The 15,386-nt window shown below is 33.9% G+C and overlaps 1 protein-coding gene across 4 annotated transcripts; it reads right to left on the reverse strand.

The window, feature by feature from the left end:
* Positions 1–3,941: 3,941 nt before the first annotated feature.
* Positions 3,942–13,319, reverse strand: LOC125867463 (tRNA threonylcarbamoyladenosine dehydratase). 4 transcript variants are annotated; one of them, XM_049547975.1, is made up of 13 exons: positions 13,050–13,319; positions 11,838–11,881; positions 11,671–11,749; positions 10,399–10,546; positions 8,846–9,058; positions 7,923–8,057; positions 7,250–7,384; positions 6,726–6,941; positions 5,754–5,878; positions 4,949–5,006; positions 4,558–4,725; positions 4,371–4,455; positions 3,942–4,247 (listed from the first exon to the last, which is right to left on the reverse strand). In XM_049547975.1, the coding sequence occupies exons 1-11, from the start codon at positions 13,160–13,162 to the stop codon at positions 4,615–4,617; spliced, it is 1,377 nt and encodes a 458-aa protein (XP_049403932.1). In that variant the 5' UTR covers positions 13,163–13,319; the 3' UTR covers positions 3,942–4,247; positions 4,371–4,455; positions 4,558–4,614. The 4 variants fall into 4 exon arrangements, with proteins under 4 accessions (XP_049403932.1, XP_049403933.1, XP_049403930.1 ...); XM_049547976.1 differs by having other exon boundaries at positions 4,371–4,473; XM_049547973.1 differs by having other exon boundaries at positions 3,942–4,455.
* Positions 13,320–15,386: the final 2,067 nt, after the last annotated feature.

The following is a 15,386-nucleotide window of genomic DNA, read 5'->3' on the forward strand; positions in this document are numbered from 1 at the left end:
AAAATCTTGGAAGTTATTCATGTGCTATCAACAATTAATTTTGATCCTGAGAATATATACTACTGCTATATTATAATATAGTAAATGTTTTAGACAAATTCACAGAATGTTTGTGGTATTGTCTAATAATTTCATACAATATTATATAATGACAAGAAAATATTTTTTTATTCCACCCCTGGTGTTACATCTTTTTATCTAGGTTCAATGAACAAAATTCTTTTATGTTTTGTTCAAAAAAAATTAATTTAGATCTGTTGTAGGGACCCTATAATGTCTAGGGAAATAAATTGTCAAAACCTAGTGAAAAAAATTTAGTGTGGATGTCATAGACTTTAAAGGTAAAGTTCTTATGATTCTTGTCATATTTGATGTTTGGTTCCCAAAATAAATAAAATAGAAATACACAAATGTTTGTGTATTTATTGTGCTACATTACAAAGAGGAGTTAGAAGTTGAAGGAGAAAACCTAAGGTGAAGTATCAAAGATCAATATAAATTATGACGTTGAGATTTCTCTATTTTTAATTTGAGGTCTTACGTTTGGCAGAACTATTGCCAGTTATAAATTCTGCAATATATGAATTTAACTTTAATCGAGTTTTAATCACTATAAGTCTACAACAAAAGAGACCTTTTAGTGGTAATAGATTTTCCATTAAATTGCAATATTTATTATCATAAAAACATTTAGCGTCAATTAAATTAATGTTATTATATTCAGAATCACTAAAGTATTTGATGACATTTACATACACTATTTGTTGTAAATATTTAATATTATATTATTCTCACTAAATATAATATAACTGTTAATAAATAATTATCGCGAAATCTTTTATTTATTGTAATGGATATTGAATTCAAACATCGAGTGAGAAACAAAGGATGACGATGTATCAAAGGCTCCATTTATAATTACTTTCTATCAACCCATTCTCATATTAATATATTAATAAATACATCGAGTGAGAAACAAAGGATGACGATGTATCAAAGGCTCCATTTATAATTACTTTCTATCAACCCATTCTCATATTAATATACTAATAAATGCATTTTATACAATGCTTTCCTTCTACTTCAAGAGGGTCCTCTTGGGAGATGGGGTTTTGAGTATATTCAATTAAATCAGTTTCAATGAATCATACAGATATTAAAATATGGTCTGTGGAAAATATCATAAAACTCTGTAGTGGACAACTCATAACTTATTAATGCAAATAAATAAATAAAACAAGTTATTAATTTTCAGAACATACGAAATATAATAAATATTGTAATGCATGTAGAAGTTACAAACCGGATAATATACAACTTCTGATTTTATAAAGATATGATGGTAGATTGTTGAATTGGTCATCTTTTATATCCAGCAATTGAAGCAACGTGTTATATGATAAATCGAAATATTGATCATGCTATGAGCAAGACAATTCCGAAGAAATGGTAAGAGGAAATCATCACCAAGGTTCTCAATATGATGATTTTATTTTGGGACCGAATTAGTGAAGATATATAGACTATGTTTATTCTATGAAGCTACATTATTTAATTTGAACAAAAAAACAACGCGTAGATGTTTAGATATTACACATTGTTATTATATTTGGTGTATTCTCATAAATAAGATTGAGAAGGATAGTGTATACACAAACCTTATTCCTACAAGACAAAAAGGTTATTTTCTATAGATCATTGGCTCATGTAAAAATATTACAATGCAGATTTTTAAAAAAAAAACAACGAAAAATGAAAAAGTCAAAATAAAATGTTAAAGAAAGCAAGACAACGCATACTAAAAATGAAACAATCATAAGGATTTGTCCTTCAAATGAACTAGTCTTTAATTTTTGTCCTTTTTAAGTAAAATGATTTTTAATTTGTCTTTAGCAATTGAACTTATACTAACAGGCTATAAATTCTTTTAAAACGCATAGCATAACTTTAAATGATATTATGATACAAAAATATATACTTATGCCCCTGGTAAAAAGTTTTTTGCCTTGAGGGGAAAAAATGATGATCAACACAAAATATGGGCAAATGACCCTTACGACTTACAAGTATACATTGCAAAATTCATATCTTTTATGATACTTCTAATCCACTACATCTTGCTAATGCTAACCATTGCTTCACTGAGATTTTATGAAATATCTTGTTCTCTTTTCATGTTTGTTCCATCAACATTCCCAATTTTCATGAGAGTAGAAAATTTGAACTAGAAAAGTTCAAGAATAGCTTTTCAAAATGAAATTGCTTTAATGTGGTCCTCATGCTTTTTTCTATTTTTAAGGGGTGGGGGGTCTCCCACAAAATGCTTGGTACCTGTTTTGGGGTCCAAGTAATCCGGTTTTGTGTCGTATAGGGCCAATTAACAAGGAAAGCAATCTATTGTTTTTCTATTTCAGGGATCGCTTAAACTCGAGACCTTTTAGTCAAAATGATTGAGACAACCAAAAAGATGAAAGCAAATGACAGCTTGCCACTCATAAATTTGTGTACAACAATCACATGTTCTTGCCAAAAACCCTACCTTAAAAGCCATCACATGAACATTATTAAACAAGGTAGAGTCCCAAAGATATTGGTCCTAAATAACAAATAGGTACTTTATTGTTTGACAACATATCTCACAAATTTCCATTCCTCTCTGTGCACTCAATAGGGCTTTGGTAAAGAAAACCATGATTTAGCCAATCGGTTAAGATGTTCGCGACCAAGAAGTACTCAATTTTCTTTCAGACAAATTCTTAAAGGAGAAAAAAAGGTCAGAATGCAACAAGAAAAAGGTTTAAGATCTTTATGAGCATAGTCAGTCGGATTCATTACTTTGCTGGACTTTCATCTTCGAAAGGGGTACTGTTCACAATATAAATGCCATCGAAGAGGAGTTTAACAGGAACTAACTTCATACTAATCAGAAACTTAATTTTGCTTCAAGTTACTACAATAATCCCAACTGGGGAGAATTCATTGACATGTTAAAAACAAAAGTATTTTAAACATGAAATACTTCTATTGATCTTATATAAGAAAATTAAGTTAGAAATGTCTTAGCACAACACTATCCATAACAAAAACATCTTTTTTGGATCAAATAAGCTTCTGTGATGAATGGAAACAATCCTCAAAATGAAAGGCAATTGCAAAGAGTTGCAAGTTCTTGATTTAGGAGATAATCACCTCAATGACACATTCCTCATGTGGTTGGAACTTTGCAAGGTTTAAACTTGAAATCAAATAAACTGCATGGATCCATTAGAACTTCAAAAATTGACAACATGTCTCCCCACTTTCGAATCTTGAATCTATCTTACAATGTCTTCTCGGGAAACTTATCAACGAGTTTGTTTCAACATTTGAAAGTCATGTCAAACAATGAAGTCACTAGAACATCTTTATCTTGGAGGAAGGATATTACCAAAAATTCGATAACAATTGTAAGCAGGAGACTGGAGCTTGGACTTGTTATAGAATTTTTGACTGTTTAAACTAGTATTGATGTTTTAAGGAATAAATTTGAGGGGCATATTCCAAGGATTATGGGAGATCTCATGGCAATTCACGCATTGAACTTATCTCATAGTGAATTGCAAGGTCATATACCATCATCACTCGGAGATTTAACCTCGATTTGAGTTTCCGAGTGTTGATGGTATATGACATTGCATTCATTATGAGATATATTCAACGCGCGAATTACAACGACATTTCCCATAATATTTGACATTATGCCCTACAAATCTGGTACTTGAAAGATCAATACTAATGTAAGCCGTCAAAATTATGACAAGTTCAAGCTCAAGTCCCTTGGTTGCAACTGTAGTTCAAACTTGGTGATCTCCTTCTCCAAGATATTCTAGTAATTTCATTGTCTAATTGTCTAATCAATTGACCTCATAGCTTTCAAATGTTGAAACAAACTCGTTGGTAAGTTTCCCAAAAAGATATTGTAAGATAGATCTGCAATTAGAAGTTGGGGAAACATGTCTTCAATTCTTGAAGTTTTAATGGATCCACACAATTTATTTGATCTCAAACCTAAACCTTGCAGCTCTGGCAGAGTTTCCAACCACATGAGGAATGTGTCATTAAAGTGATTGTCTCCTAAATCAAGAACTTGTAACTCTTTAAAGTTGGCCTTCATTTTGAGGATTGACATTTGAAATTGCAGACGGATATACCAAAAATAGAAGTGTTGAAATAATTCTATGTCCCACATATCCATCACTCCCACCCCTCTGCAACAACAAAAAGAAATCCCTAAATAAGCTTTTGATATGGTCAAAGTGTTCAGCTACTTCCAAGTTGTTTGCTCCTTAAAGTATTCTAAATATCATCAAGAAAGAAACGAGGCTCAAAACCTTGATGATTTCCACTTCAGACAGCTTTTGAGTTTTACTTCTGCAAGTGGGTGATTTTCGGGTTCCTGAACCATACCTAATGCACCTGCGAAACAAAATTGTGCTATATTGACGTCTTGGGCATTGTGACACAAGAACTTACTGGCAAAGGGAGCCAAGTGAAATGTTCCTATCCAAGCATAAATACCTGAAATGAATCTCAAATCAGACTGCTCTTATAGCTGGTGGGATACGTGTGCCTCTCTTAAAAGCCAAACTCCAGTTCTGCTCGCTTCAGCACAGTTGTCACCCTAACAAAAAAATCTGGTTCTTCTTCCTTTATATCTTCCAGTGACCTTGACTCGTGTTCGTCGGCCTTGAACCAGATAACAGCAAAAGGAAGACTGTCAAAGTTTATAATACAGAAAAAATAACAACGGTTCCATTAAACATCAAGCACCTCCTTTGTGTATCCAGCTTCACAAGTCATTTTGTGGGAGGGATACGTAATATAAGTTGAGAGAATTTCTTCATGACATCAATATCTTGAATGTTTTAGTCTACTTACACATGCAGTGAATATGAGTCAAGAAACATACCTCCTTGAATCTTAGAAGGATTAGATTTGAAACTGAGGCCGACTTTGTTTTATCCCACCTAAAAAGGTGTCAAAGCAAGCAATGCACTATGAGTTGAGAGGAATAAAGATCTACAGACATTGCCAAATTTAAATAGTTACGACGACCACTTCACAAAATGATGCTTAAATAATTCTCTGCAGTGACAGAGCATCTGGAAATAAAATAGTAATCATGAATTTTACAGGGTGAAAATATCAATGCTTTACATAAGATCAAGTTAAAAATAGCAACTTCAAGCAAAACATTAGCAATTAACATGCATACACTTGCATGGATGAGTGGATAATATTTGCTGAACATATTTTGTGTGGTCCACTTGACCAATATACATCTTGTATTCAGGATTTCCCATTTTCAGTTGAGTGAAAAAACTTGATTAGTTACTCACGAAAAGAAAAGAAGACATAGAATGTGTAGTATGTGACAATCTTATATTAGACTAATGGTTTTCACTTTTCAGCACATTAATAAAAGAAATTGGCAAGTTGTATCCTCCATAATCATGAATATCATATTTCACAAAGTGAAAGAGTGACTAGGCATATAGACACAATTGGATGTCCTTTCTAAAGAAACAAGTGTTTCTACTTTCTACTTCCGGTATACTACTTGTATACGGGGTTTCATTACCCCAAATTACATATTACATTATCAAAGGAAAAATATATTATATGAGGCAATAGATTTCGTGTTTGCCTATCTCAGGGAATGATACTGAAGTGAATACATGTTCATTGCATCAAATTAGGCTTAGCATACATACCTCACAAGCATCAACTCATTCACTGAACGCCACATTGCTCGCCCTACATCTTTAATGGATAGGTCCCTTGCACTTCTCCCATGCCACAACTCTTTGGCAATGTACACAACTTCTTCAACATCTACCTTTAAGAGTGAGAAAACAGGGATGAAAATGTGTTTCACGATACTTGCTAAAAAAAACTGAAATAGCATGCAAAAGACAATTGAAAAAATGAATATTTCTATTTTACTGATCAAAAACTACTAAGAGGAACCTCAGTATATTCAGATCTTCCATCCAGCTATTGCTCAGCTATCATCATTAAGGTCAAGAGTGGCACTTAAGGACAACTATCATGCCTAATCCCACACCTCTACGACATCGGCCTCGATTTATTAGGTGCCTAAGACTCGCATACAAACCTTCCTCTTTGGGTAATTTCAAATTATCTGAAGAAAGGGAGATGGAAGTATCTGCAAGCAAAAAAGTAAACAAGACAAACTCAAGTGGAAGTTGAGGAGATCCACTGCTACAGGAAGCTTCCATCCACATGAGAGCTAATCTCTGATATGAGACTTAAATCTATAATACTTCATTTTTCTGGTCGGGGGGAGAAGGGGGCAGCTTAAAAAAGACGTGCCACTGCCACTGGATTAGACATTGCATAATACGCTCTAACATTGTAGAATCCATTGCTAAGAAGAAAATAGATTAGGCATACTGTCACATACTACAGCACACACCGTCCAGGACCCAAAAGATAAAAATTGTAGGACTATATATATAAGAACTTCACATCCTTTAACATCGGGTTCTGTTTTAATGCCTATCAGTCTGCAGGTTAATTCCTTTATGATACAAATAGCAATGTTTGCCTCGACAAACAATGTCCCATAAAAAGAAAAAGCAAAATCTGAGAATTAACATTGCAGCTCCTAACTTGATGACTTCAAGCAAGCAAATATAAAGTGCAAGTTCAGGACTTATTACCTCCACTTGCATGGATGTACCATATAGCAACTCTTCATGCTCAATAAGGCGTTGATGGAGGATTTCGTAGTGATCCGTATCAAAATTCACCACTGGTTCCATATGGACTTGCAATCCAGCAAGTTGAGTCGCAACATAGGAAGCCATGACTTGCCCAAAAATTGCAGGTATAGTCCCCAGAACTGGAATGATGCGGACCCTAAATCCAGGCACTATCTGATATCCACATAGTAAATTTTAGATAATGCTCAATGAGTAATTTATTCAGATTAAGAGATGAATATTATGTAACATGTAGGAAAGAGAGTGACTTTTCTTATACAGTTTAAAGTTTAGTGAGATTTTAGATAATGCTCAATGAGTAATTTATTCAGATTAAGAGATGAATATTATGTAACATGTAGGAAAGAGAGTGACTTTTCTTATACAGTTTAAAGTTTAGTGACATGTATCTATTCTCATAATGTCTTTATAAACTATAGCAATTGCCAAATTTAGCAGTTCAAAACCCGTTAAATTCTTACTTGATAATCTGATGGATTTTCTTCTTCTCCGCTTGGCCCTTTAAAGGGAAGCAACTTTGCCTTTGGTTTCTCAAGAGAAAATACCACAGGAATGCCACCATCAATACCATGATCTTTTCTCAAACGATGTCTTACCTGCTCAATTAGTTTTCCAAGTAATTCAACTCAAAGTAAACAAGAGTATTACTAAAACAATATTTTCCATTTGTTATGCATGTTCCAACTGTAATTCCTGAATTATTGACTAAAAAAGTCGTTAAGATTCTGTTGACATAACAAAAGTTGACAGCATGTAGCCCAGGTTAAAAATGCGAGATCAAGTATGTTTAATGTATCGGTTTTAAAGTGAATGAAATATCAGGGTAGACTATTATTACAAGCTTTAAGAAACCATCCAAAATATGGAGAAGTAGTCCCATTACGGGAGAGATCCATATCCTCAAACATAAGAGTTGTAGAAGTGTTTTAGCGCTATCCAGTAAGCCAGGTGATTTCATAAGATGCTCATTTAGCTTCACGAAGTCAAAATTATCTATTATATAATCTGGTGGATAAAGGAAGTTGACGCTCATTTCAACAAAAAAATTCAATCAATTATAGTACGTGTAGCTAAAAATCAGAAGATTCCACATGCTGCATGTATAGTGCGATAAAGCTCCACAAAATTACTTACAGCTCGAGATAGAGGATCATTGGTAGACTCTCTTAAGTCAGCCACGCGAATTCTTGTTGGATCAGCCCTTGCACCAGCTCCAGTTGCAGATAAAACTTTCAAACCTCTTCGAACACATGCAGCGAGAAGTGCCACCTACAAAGAGTATTACATAGCAATAATTCCTAACTGAAAAAGATTCAAAAGGTATTGCATAGAGCCATAACTAATTAGAAATAAGTACTAAAATAGCCATGCCCTTAATTTAATAATTCCATTGAAAGCTTTAGCATAATTGCATCACACAGTTGTTTTCTCAAATACTTACCAGGACAGAAGGTAAAGAAACTAACAATTTCTATTGGGAACTGCATAAACTTATATTTGCAAGTGCCAAGCTCTTCTCTATTTTTCAAGAACTCATAATGAAGACGGTGTAAAAGAAACTTATGGTTCAATGGGGATCATATGATTCAATCCAAATAAGCAATGGGATTGCTATAATTTCAAAACTAGCTCCAACTTGTTACTGGACTCAATTCACTCTGGAAATCATTAATAGAGAAGTTGCTCTAAGAGAATAAAGAACATTAAGATCAACCTTATTAGCTGCATACAATGTTATAAAAAAACAGAGAACATGGAAAGAAAAATTCATCATCCCTTTCCACAAGGGAAAAAGGGGGTGATGAAGACAAAAATTAAAGTATGTCCTAATTTAATTAAAAAACATAAGAAAATAAATCAAGGCAGCTGGAAATGAGGCAATAAAACTGAAAAAATGACAATTCATTTAACTCAGCATGCAGGTTCTCAAAGATCGTAATAGGCCAGTAATGGTTATTGTCTTCATAAATTGTTTCCCGTTTCAGCCGAGATAGAGAAATTGTTACATAAAAGGAGCAGCAGCAACAAGGAGTGAAGGGACACATAAGCAAACCTACCTTTGTGTCGATATTATCAATGCAATCAAGGACAAAATCAGGGTGGCCAGACAGAATTTCTTCTTCGGACGATGAATCATATAAGATAACTTTAGCATCTATATGGCACTCTGGGAAAATTGATTGGAAGTGCTTCTTGAGGCACAAGGCTTTTGAGGTACCAACATCTTCTCTTGTGGCAACAGCATGTCTATTTAATGAGGAGACCGACACCTTCAACACAACTAGCAGATATCAGATATTCACAAATATAGAGGTAACATTTCTTTTAGGGAACTTACATAGCTAAAGCAAATCATGCCCACACAATGACCCTTCAACTGCATGGAGGAGAAAACATTCATTCTTCAGGCTCGCCTTTCTTTTACACGAAGACTTCTTTTTCTTTCCCTTTTTATTTTTTCTCGATAAAATAAAGGATTTCATTGATAAACATCCCATGGATGCGAGCAAATACAAAATACAGCTAGTTCCCTGGGCCCAAAGACTTAAATTGATTTTTTGATCACTAGCATTACAACATATTCTCCACAGAATAGCCTAATCACATTACCATTAGTTAACACAATCTACAACTTAGTATTCAAATTTTAGTGCCTAAAATTGAAGTTTAAATGAACAGTAATGCAATTTTCTGTACCCTTTAATATCAGGCAATGCCAGCTTGTCCTACTCGCAATTAAGTTAAACTACAACAATGGAATGGTTTTAAATATTTTTTGAGATGCAGTGTCCTATTCTAAATGTAGAGGCACTTAGTATAACTGAGTACCGTATGCAATATCCCAAGGATTCCAAATCTTTGTAAGTTCCTTGCATTGCAATATGCAAATTAGACATATATTTAGACATCCAAATCATCTCTTAAGCCAACATGAAGAATTATATGAGAGAGTATAGCAGCTTAAAGGGAGCTAAGCAAAAGATTCAATTAGATTCCACTTCCATATAACTACAAGAAACAACTACCTTAACTCCCAATCAAGAACTATCAATAGTGCAGAACACGTGTCCTTGATGGATAGCCTCCACATCAATGCCAATACCCATACCATATAGATCAACTTTAGATGGGAAACAAAAAGGAAATATCTACATTAGCAGAAGCATACTCATCCCCCCCNTTTATTTTCTTCCTAGTCATGCACACGAGCAAGAAGTCTAACTTCAAGGATCAAATAATCAGGTATGATACTATGGAACACAATTTGACTTAAATTTTTCATCATTATTGTTAATTATGGTATCCAAGTCTCTAGTAGAATGTCAATAATCTATAGTTCTTGTAGTTCAATAATTATATGACGCATCTCTAAATTTTAGGCAAAGGAAAAAGGTGATTGAACTCTGAAATTTCATTTTTATCAACTTTGATCCTGCTTTAACAAATAAGGAATGGTGTAAAGAGGAAGGGAACGTTGTAAAATGAAACAGGATAAGGGACAATTAAACACGTGGATACGTTAGAATATTTTGTGACAAAAGAATATAACTGGCAAGAGATTAAGGCAGAGTAATATATAAGTGAATCAAATTGCCTTTAAAGACTATACCTGATCGAAATCCACAAGAAGTAGCCTACCAACTCCTGACCTCAGAAGCATGGATGCAGCATGACTTCCAACTCCTCCAAGACCAATTACCACAACATATGATGCAGTCACTTTCTGTTGGGCTTCAAGGCCAAAGAACTGTATATTCCTAAGAGGCCAGAAAAGAGTACAAAAATTAAGAGCAAAAATGCAAGTGTCACCATAACCAACAGTCATTAGCGCAATGTCTCAAATGGAAACAACGTCTTGCATGGATGTATAGAGCTGTAAATGAGTTTTGTTCGTCAAAAAAGTATGGGCTTAAGTTCAGCTTATTTATTTATCACACGAGTTGACCTCGAGCTCCCTGAGAGATTGAGATCACACATTAAACAAGTCGGACTTTGGATAAATGTATAAGCTCACTTGTGTTCATGAATTATTTATTTCATAATACCTCAGTAAATATTTTATTTTATTTTTTTGATGACAAGGGAAACCCGCAGCCGCTACCCTTTGGATGCGCACAGGGTAAAACCCCCGCTCCTATGCAATAGCTCGCAAACCACATAGGAGAGGTAACCCACACTAGGCAAGCCCGGTGCGACGAGCTCAACCCAGAAGGCAAACCCCTTGCTTTCGCTGGCAAGAGGTTTCGAACTTGAGACCTCCAACATGAAAGTCTCAAGCCCAAACCATTGGGCCACCCCGAAGGGTATACCTCAGTAAATATTTACGTCAACTGAAATGAATATTTTAGTAGATCTTCTATATTCAAGAATCAAATCTAAGGATAAAAATAGAAAAAAGTACATTCAATTCTCAGTACTCCAATATCTCCATTTTTCCCTACTTCGCATATCATACATACACCTAAAGAGAATCAACGACCGAGAGAATGATGGTGAGGAAAACAAAGAAAGAAAGAAAATGAACACAACAAGCACATAGTGATCTCTGTTTTCAATTCTGAGGAAGGCTGTATTTTGTGCAATGTTACATCATGAAGCCCATTAGAGCAAAATGCCAAAACATGGCAAGGTTTCTCTCGCTACATCATGTATGATATAGAGCTACTCTTCCTATCCTCTATGCAGTAGAGATATAGGTCTTTTTCCAAGGATATTTCACTTGAACAATCTTAGAAGAGACTGGAATACTGTTCTCTATTGCTGCAACTGCCATTTAGTTGGCTTGGTCACAGCTAGTTTTCTTCCTTGTACTCCTTTCCTCATTATTAAAATCTTCTTGCCTTAATATAATTCAAAAGAAAAAGAAAAAAGTATGGCTTACCTGGTCAGTTGTTCAGAAACTACTTCATCAGTCAACGGGTTTGGAGTAGCCAGTCCATTACATTTGGATCCAGGAAGCCCTGATGAGAATCAACGTTAAACCAAATAGAACAGAAATGATAATACCAGGCAAACATAAACTTTTAACCAAAGAGAACAGAAAAGTACCATTTGATTTTACTGCCTCACTTGTATACACTTTTCCAACACATCTGCAAAAGAAAATTTACAGTCGTCAGATTTCAACTCCCAGCTTCTTAAGTAGAAAAGACCATGTGCAAGATGATTAAAATATGTTAAAACGATTCTAACTTCATCAGTTGCCGAAGTCTTCTCTTTTTCTGACAGAGGTGAATCAAGCGTTAAGAAAATTCTAACTTCATCTACAACAGGGGGTTGGGAAGGGTGGGCTGTAGGCAAACTTGACCCCAGCCTTTGTGGGGTAGAGAGGTTGATTCTGATAGACAACCTTTGTGGGGTAGAGAGGTTGATTTTGATAGACACTCGGCTCAAGAAAAGCATTTTTTTCAAAAATTTGCTTGAAAAAACAACAACAACATCAACATACCCAGTGTAATCCCATAAGTGGGTCTGGGGAGGGTAGAGTGCACAAGATTGCTTATGTTAGACCCTCAATTTTAAATAAAACATTTCCAAGCAGTTTGAGCAGTAAAAACAACGAAATAATAGAGAGCAATACTCAACATACCAAGTAAAGAACTGAAATGACAACAAAATAATGTGATAACCAAAGCACAAAAAAACACAGGTGATAACCAAAACCGAAAAACAAGAAATTGTATGAACAGTGTCAATACCCATTGGTAAGAAAGAAAGACCAAGTACAATAAGCCGAAACCACAGGAAAGCAGAGAGCGCTCAACTACCAACTAACCTTCTACCCTAATCCACGACCTCCAAACCCTCCTATCTAATAAAAGATTCTAACTTCATCTGTAGCTGAAAACATCCCTCTTTCTTACAAAAGAAAATCTAGTGTTAAAAATATTCCAACTTCAACAGTTGCTTAAATTTTCCCTCTTTCTTACAAATGTGAAAGATTCTAACTTCATCAGTTGCCGAAAAACACCTCTTTCTTACTAAAGCAAATCCAGTGTTAAAAAATTCTAACTTCAACACTAGCCAAAATATTCCCTATTTCTTTACAGAGGCGAATTCAAAATTTAAAAGATTCTAACTTCATCAGTTGCCGAAAGATTCCCTCTTTCTTACTATACGAATCCAGTACAACCGCACCCACTACTTCGTTTGAGCAATACATTCCAATTATTCGTTTAGATCTATTACATGATTTCAAATACTACTGCTAAATTGAAATATTGAAGAACTTAAAACTATTTTGTATGAGTTAGAAATTACTGGTTGCTTATTGGCAGTGGATCGGAAAGAAGCTTTGAGATAGCAAGTGTAGCAGCAGAACCCAATAGAGCTCCAGCTCCGATGAATGCTAAAATCTTGACTTTCTCTTCCATCTTCGTTCCCGTACCCCAGCAGCCACCTTCACTCTACTGGTGGCCAAAAATTTAGGTTAAACCAGTGAAGAAGAGAAGCATATGGATTGGATTTTGGATAGATAAGGCAGCTAGAGATGACCGACAAAGCCCAATTGGGCCCTGAATAAATGGGTTCACTGTATATGGGCAACAAGGCAAAGGAAAATGTGAAAGTTTCCTCCGGCGTAGATTGTCTCCTCAACTTGTATCGAAAAGTCCGTTACGGGTTTAAACAATAATAACAACTTATACACACCTTTATCATAAGTCGGTTACAGACTTAAACTATAATGACTATCTATTACACACCTTTTTGATACAAGTTTAGATGTAATTTATGTCTTTTCCCTTTCCTCTATGTACTCAGCATGCGTTTTGCAATACATTCAAAATATTCATCGAGTTGAAGTTGAAGACGTAGTTATGTACACTTATACTTGAGAAGTATGAAATATTGTTCATATTATACTTTGTTTGGATGGTTGTTGCTTGTTGTATTGTATTGTATTCTTAATTTAAATACTATATTTATTTTGGGAAAATTGTATATAATAGCAAACTATTAATTCAAATTAAATGTTATAAATATAGTTTGATTTAATTGTACCCCATAGTAAACTGTTGTTATTTTGTCTCTCTCCTGGTGAATCTCACTCGCCACTCTCGTTCTCTCCTTCGCGTCTCTCACTTTTTATACAAACGCAAATGTATAAAATGTGTATGTGTTTGTATAAAGCGAGAGAAAATTGTATATATACATATATTTTCATTCCCCTCTCTCCCCTCTCCCAGATCTCGCTCTCCACTCTCCCAGATTTCGCTCGCTCGCTCGCTCACTCGCCTCTCTCACTTTATACAAAAACGCAAATGTATAAAATATGTTTGTGTTTGTATAAAGCGAGAGAAAATTGTATATATACACATATTTTCGTTCCCCTCTCCCAGATCTCGTTCGCTCACTCGCCTCTCCCACTTTATACAAACACAAATGTATACATTGTGTTTGTGTTTGTATAAAGCGAGAGAAAATTGTATATACAAATACAAATGCATATATTTTCGTCCTATACACTTATGATTATACAAATATGATCTTCCCCTGCCCAGTTTTCTTTTGTCTTTCTCTCTTTTTCGCTTTATACAAATACAGATTATACAATTGATCTTTCATATATGTATACCAAAGCAGATTATACAACTGCTTTCTTTTGTATATGTATAGCGAAATATACATATTTATGTTTGCTATGGAGCGCAATTATGCAAATTATAGCTATAACATACAAATATAGTTTTTGTGTTTGCTATGGAGCGCAATTATGCAAACTATAGCTATAACATACAAATATGGTTTTTGTGTTTGCTATATGTGAAAGTTGCTCTATTTATTTTGCTTGTTACTTAAATTGTATTTTATCGTATCATTTAAATCTATCTTTAGGTAACAATAGAAAATCTCATTTCATGTAACGATTGATTTGGTGTGATAATGTCATTATCTTAATATTTTTTCTCATTTTATCTCACTTATTGTTTAATTATCCGATTTTATCTTTTACCGTACTTTTTCATAGTAATTCAACTTCGTACTATACTTTCTGATAGGTTTATCATTCAAATTGTTGATGTGTGATACTGCTTAACGATGGAGAATAATACAATCTATTTAAATGTTTTATTCATTAAAACAATATGCTACAACACAATACAAGATAATACAATTTATTACAAAAACAATAGGTAATAACCATTCAAACAAAAGTGTGAATGTGCTTAAATATAGCTTTAAATTTTACATATAATTTCTAGGTAGATTTGAAATTTTCATAATCCAACATTAAAAATTTAAATAAAGTGAAAATTTATTCCTAAGGAACATAATATTTTGTATGGGCTAAAATATTATTACAGAAGTCAATTATTATATTAAAAAATAGTTACATTATTATTGTTATAGTTATTATGTATGATGAGAACATTCACCGAGAAATCACAAATTGTTAGATTTTAAACCATGGGTAGTTAAGTCATTCAATTATCACATAATATATATTAAAATGAACCCTTAAGGGTTCAACATCTATTATTATGTGTCTGAAAAAATAGACACACTAAGTAATCAAAGGGGTTCTATATCTAATATATATAATACAAATTATTTTAATCATGCATAAATAATATAATTTTCCATCGAAGGAAATCC

The sequence above is a fragment of the Solanum stenotomum genome, chromosome 6 (assembly GCF_019186545.1).
Source record: "Solanum stenotomum isolate F172 chromosome 6, ASM1918654v1, whole genome shotgun sequence".
Classification (NCBI taxonomy): domain Eukaryota; kingdom Viridiplantae; phylum Streptophyta; class Magnoliopsida; order Solanales; family Solanaceae; genus Solanum; species Solanum stenotomum.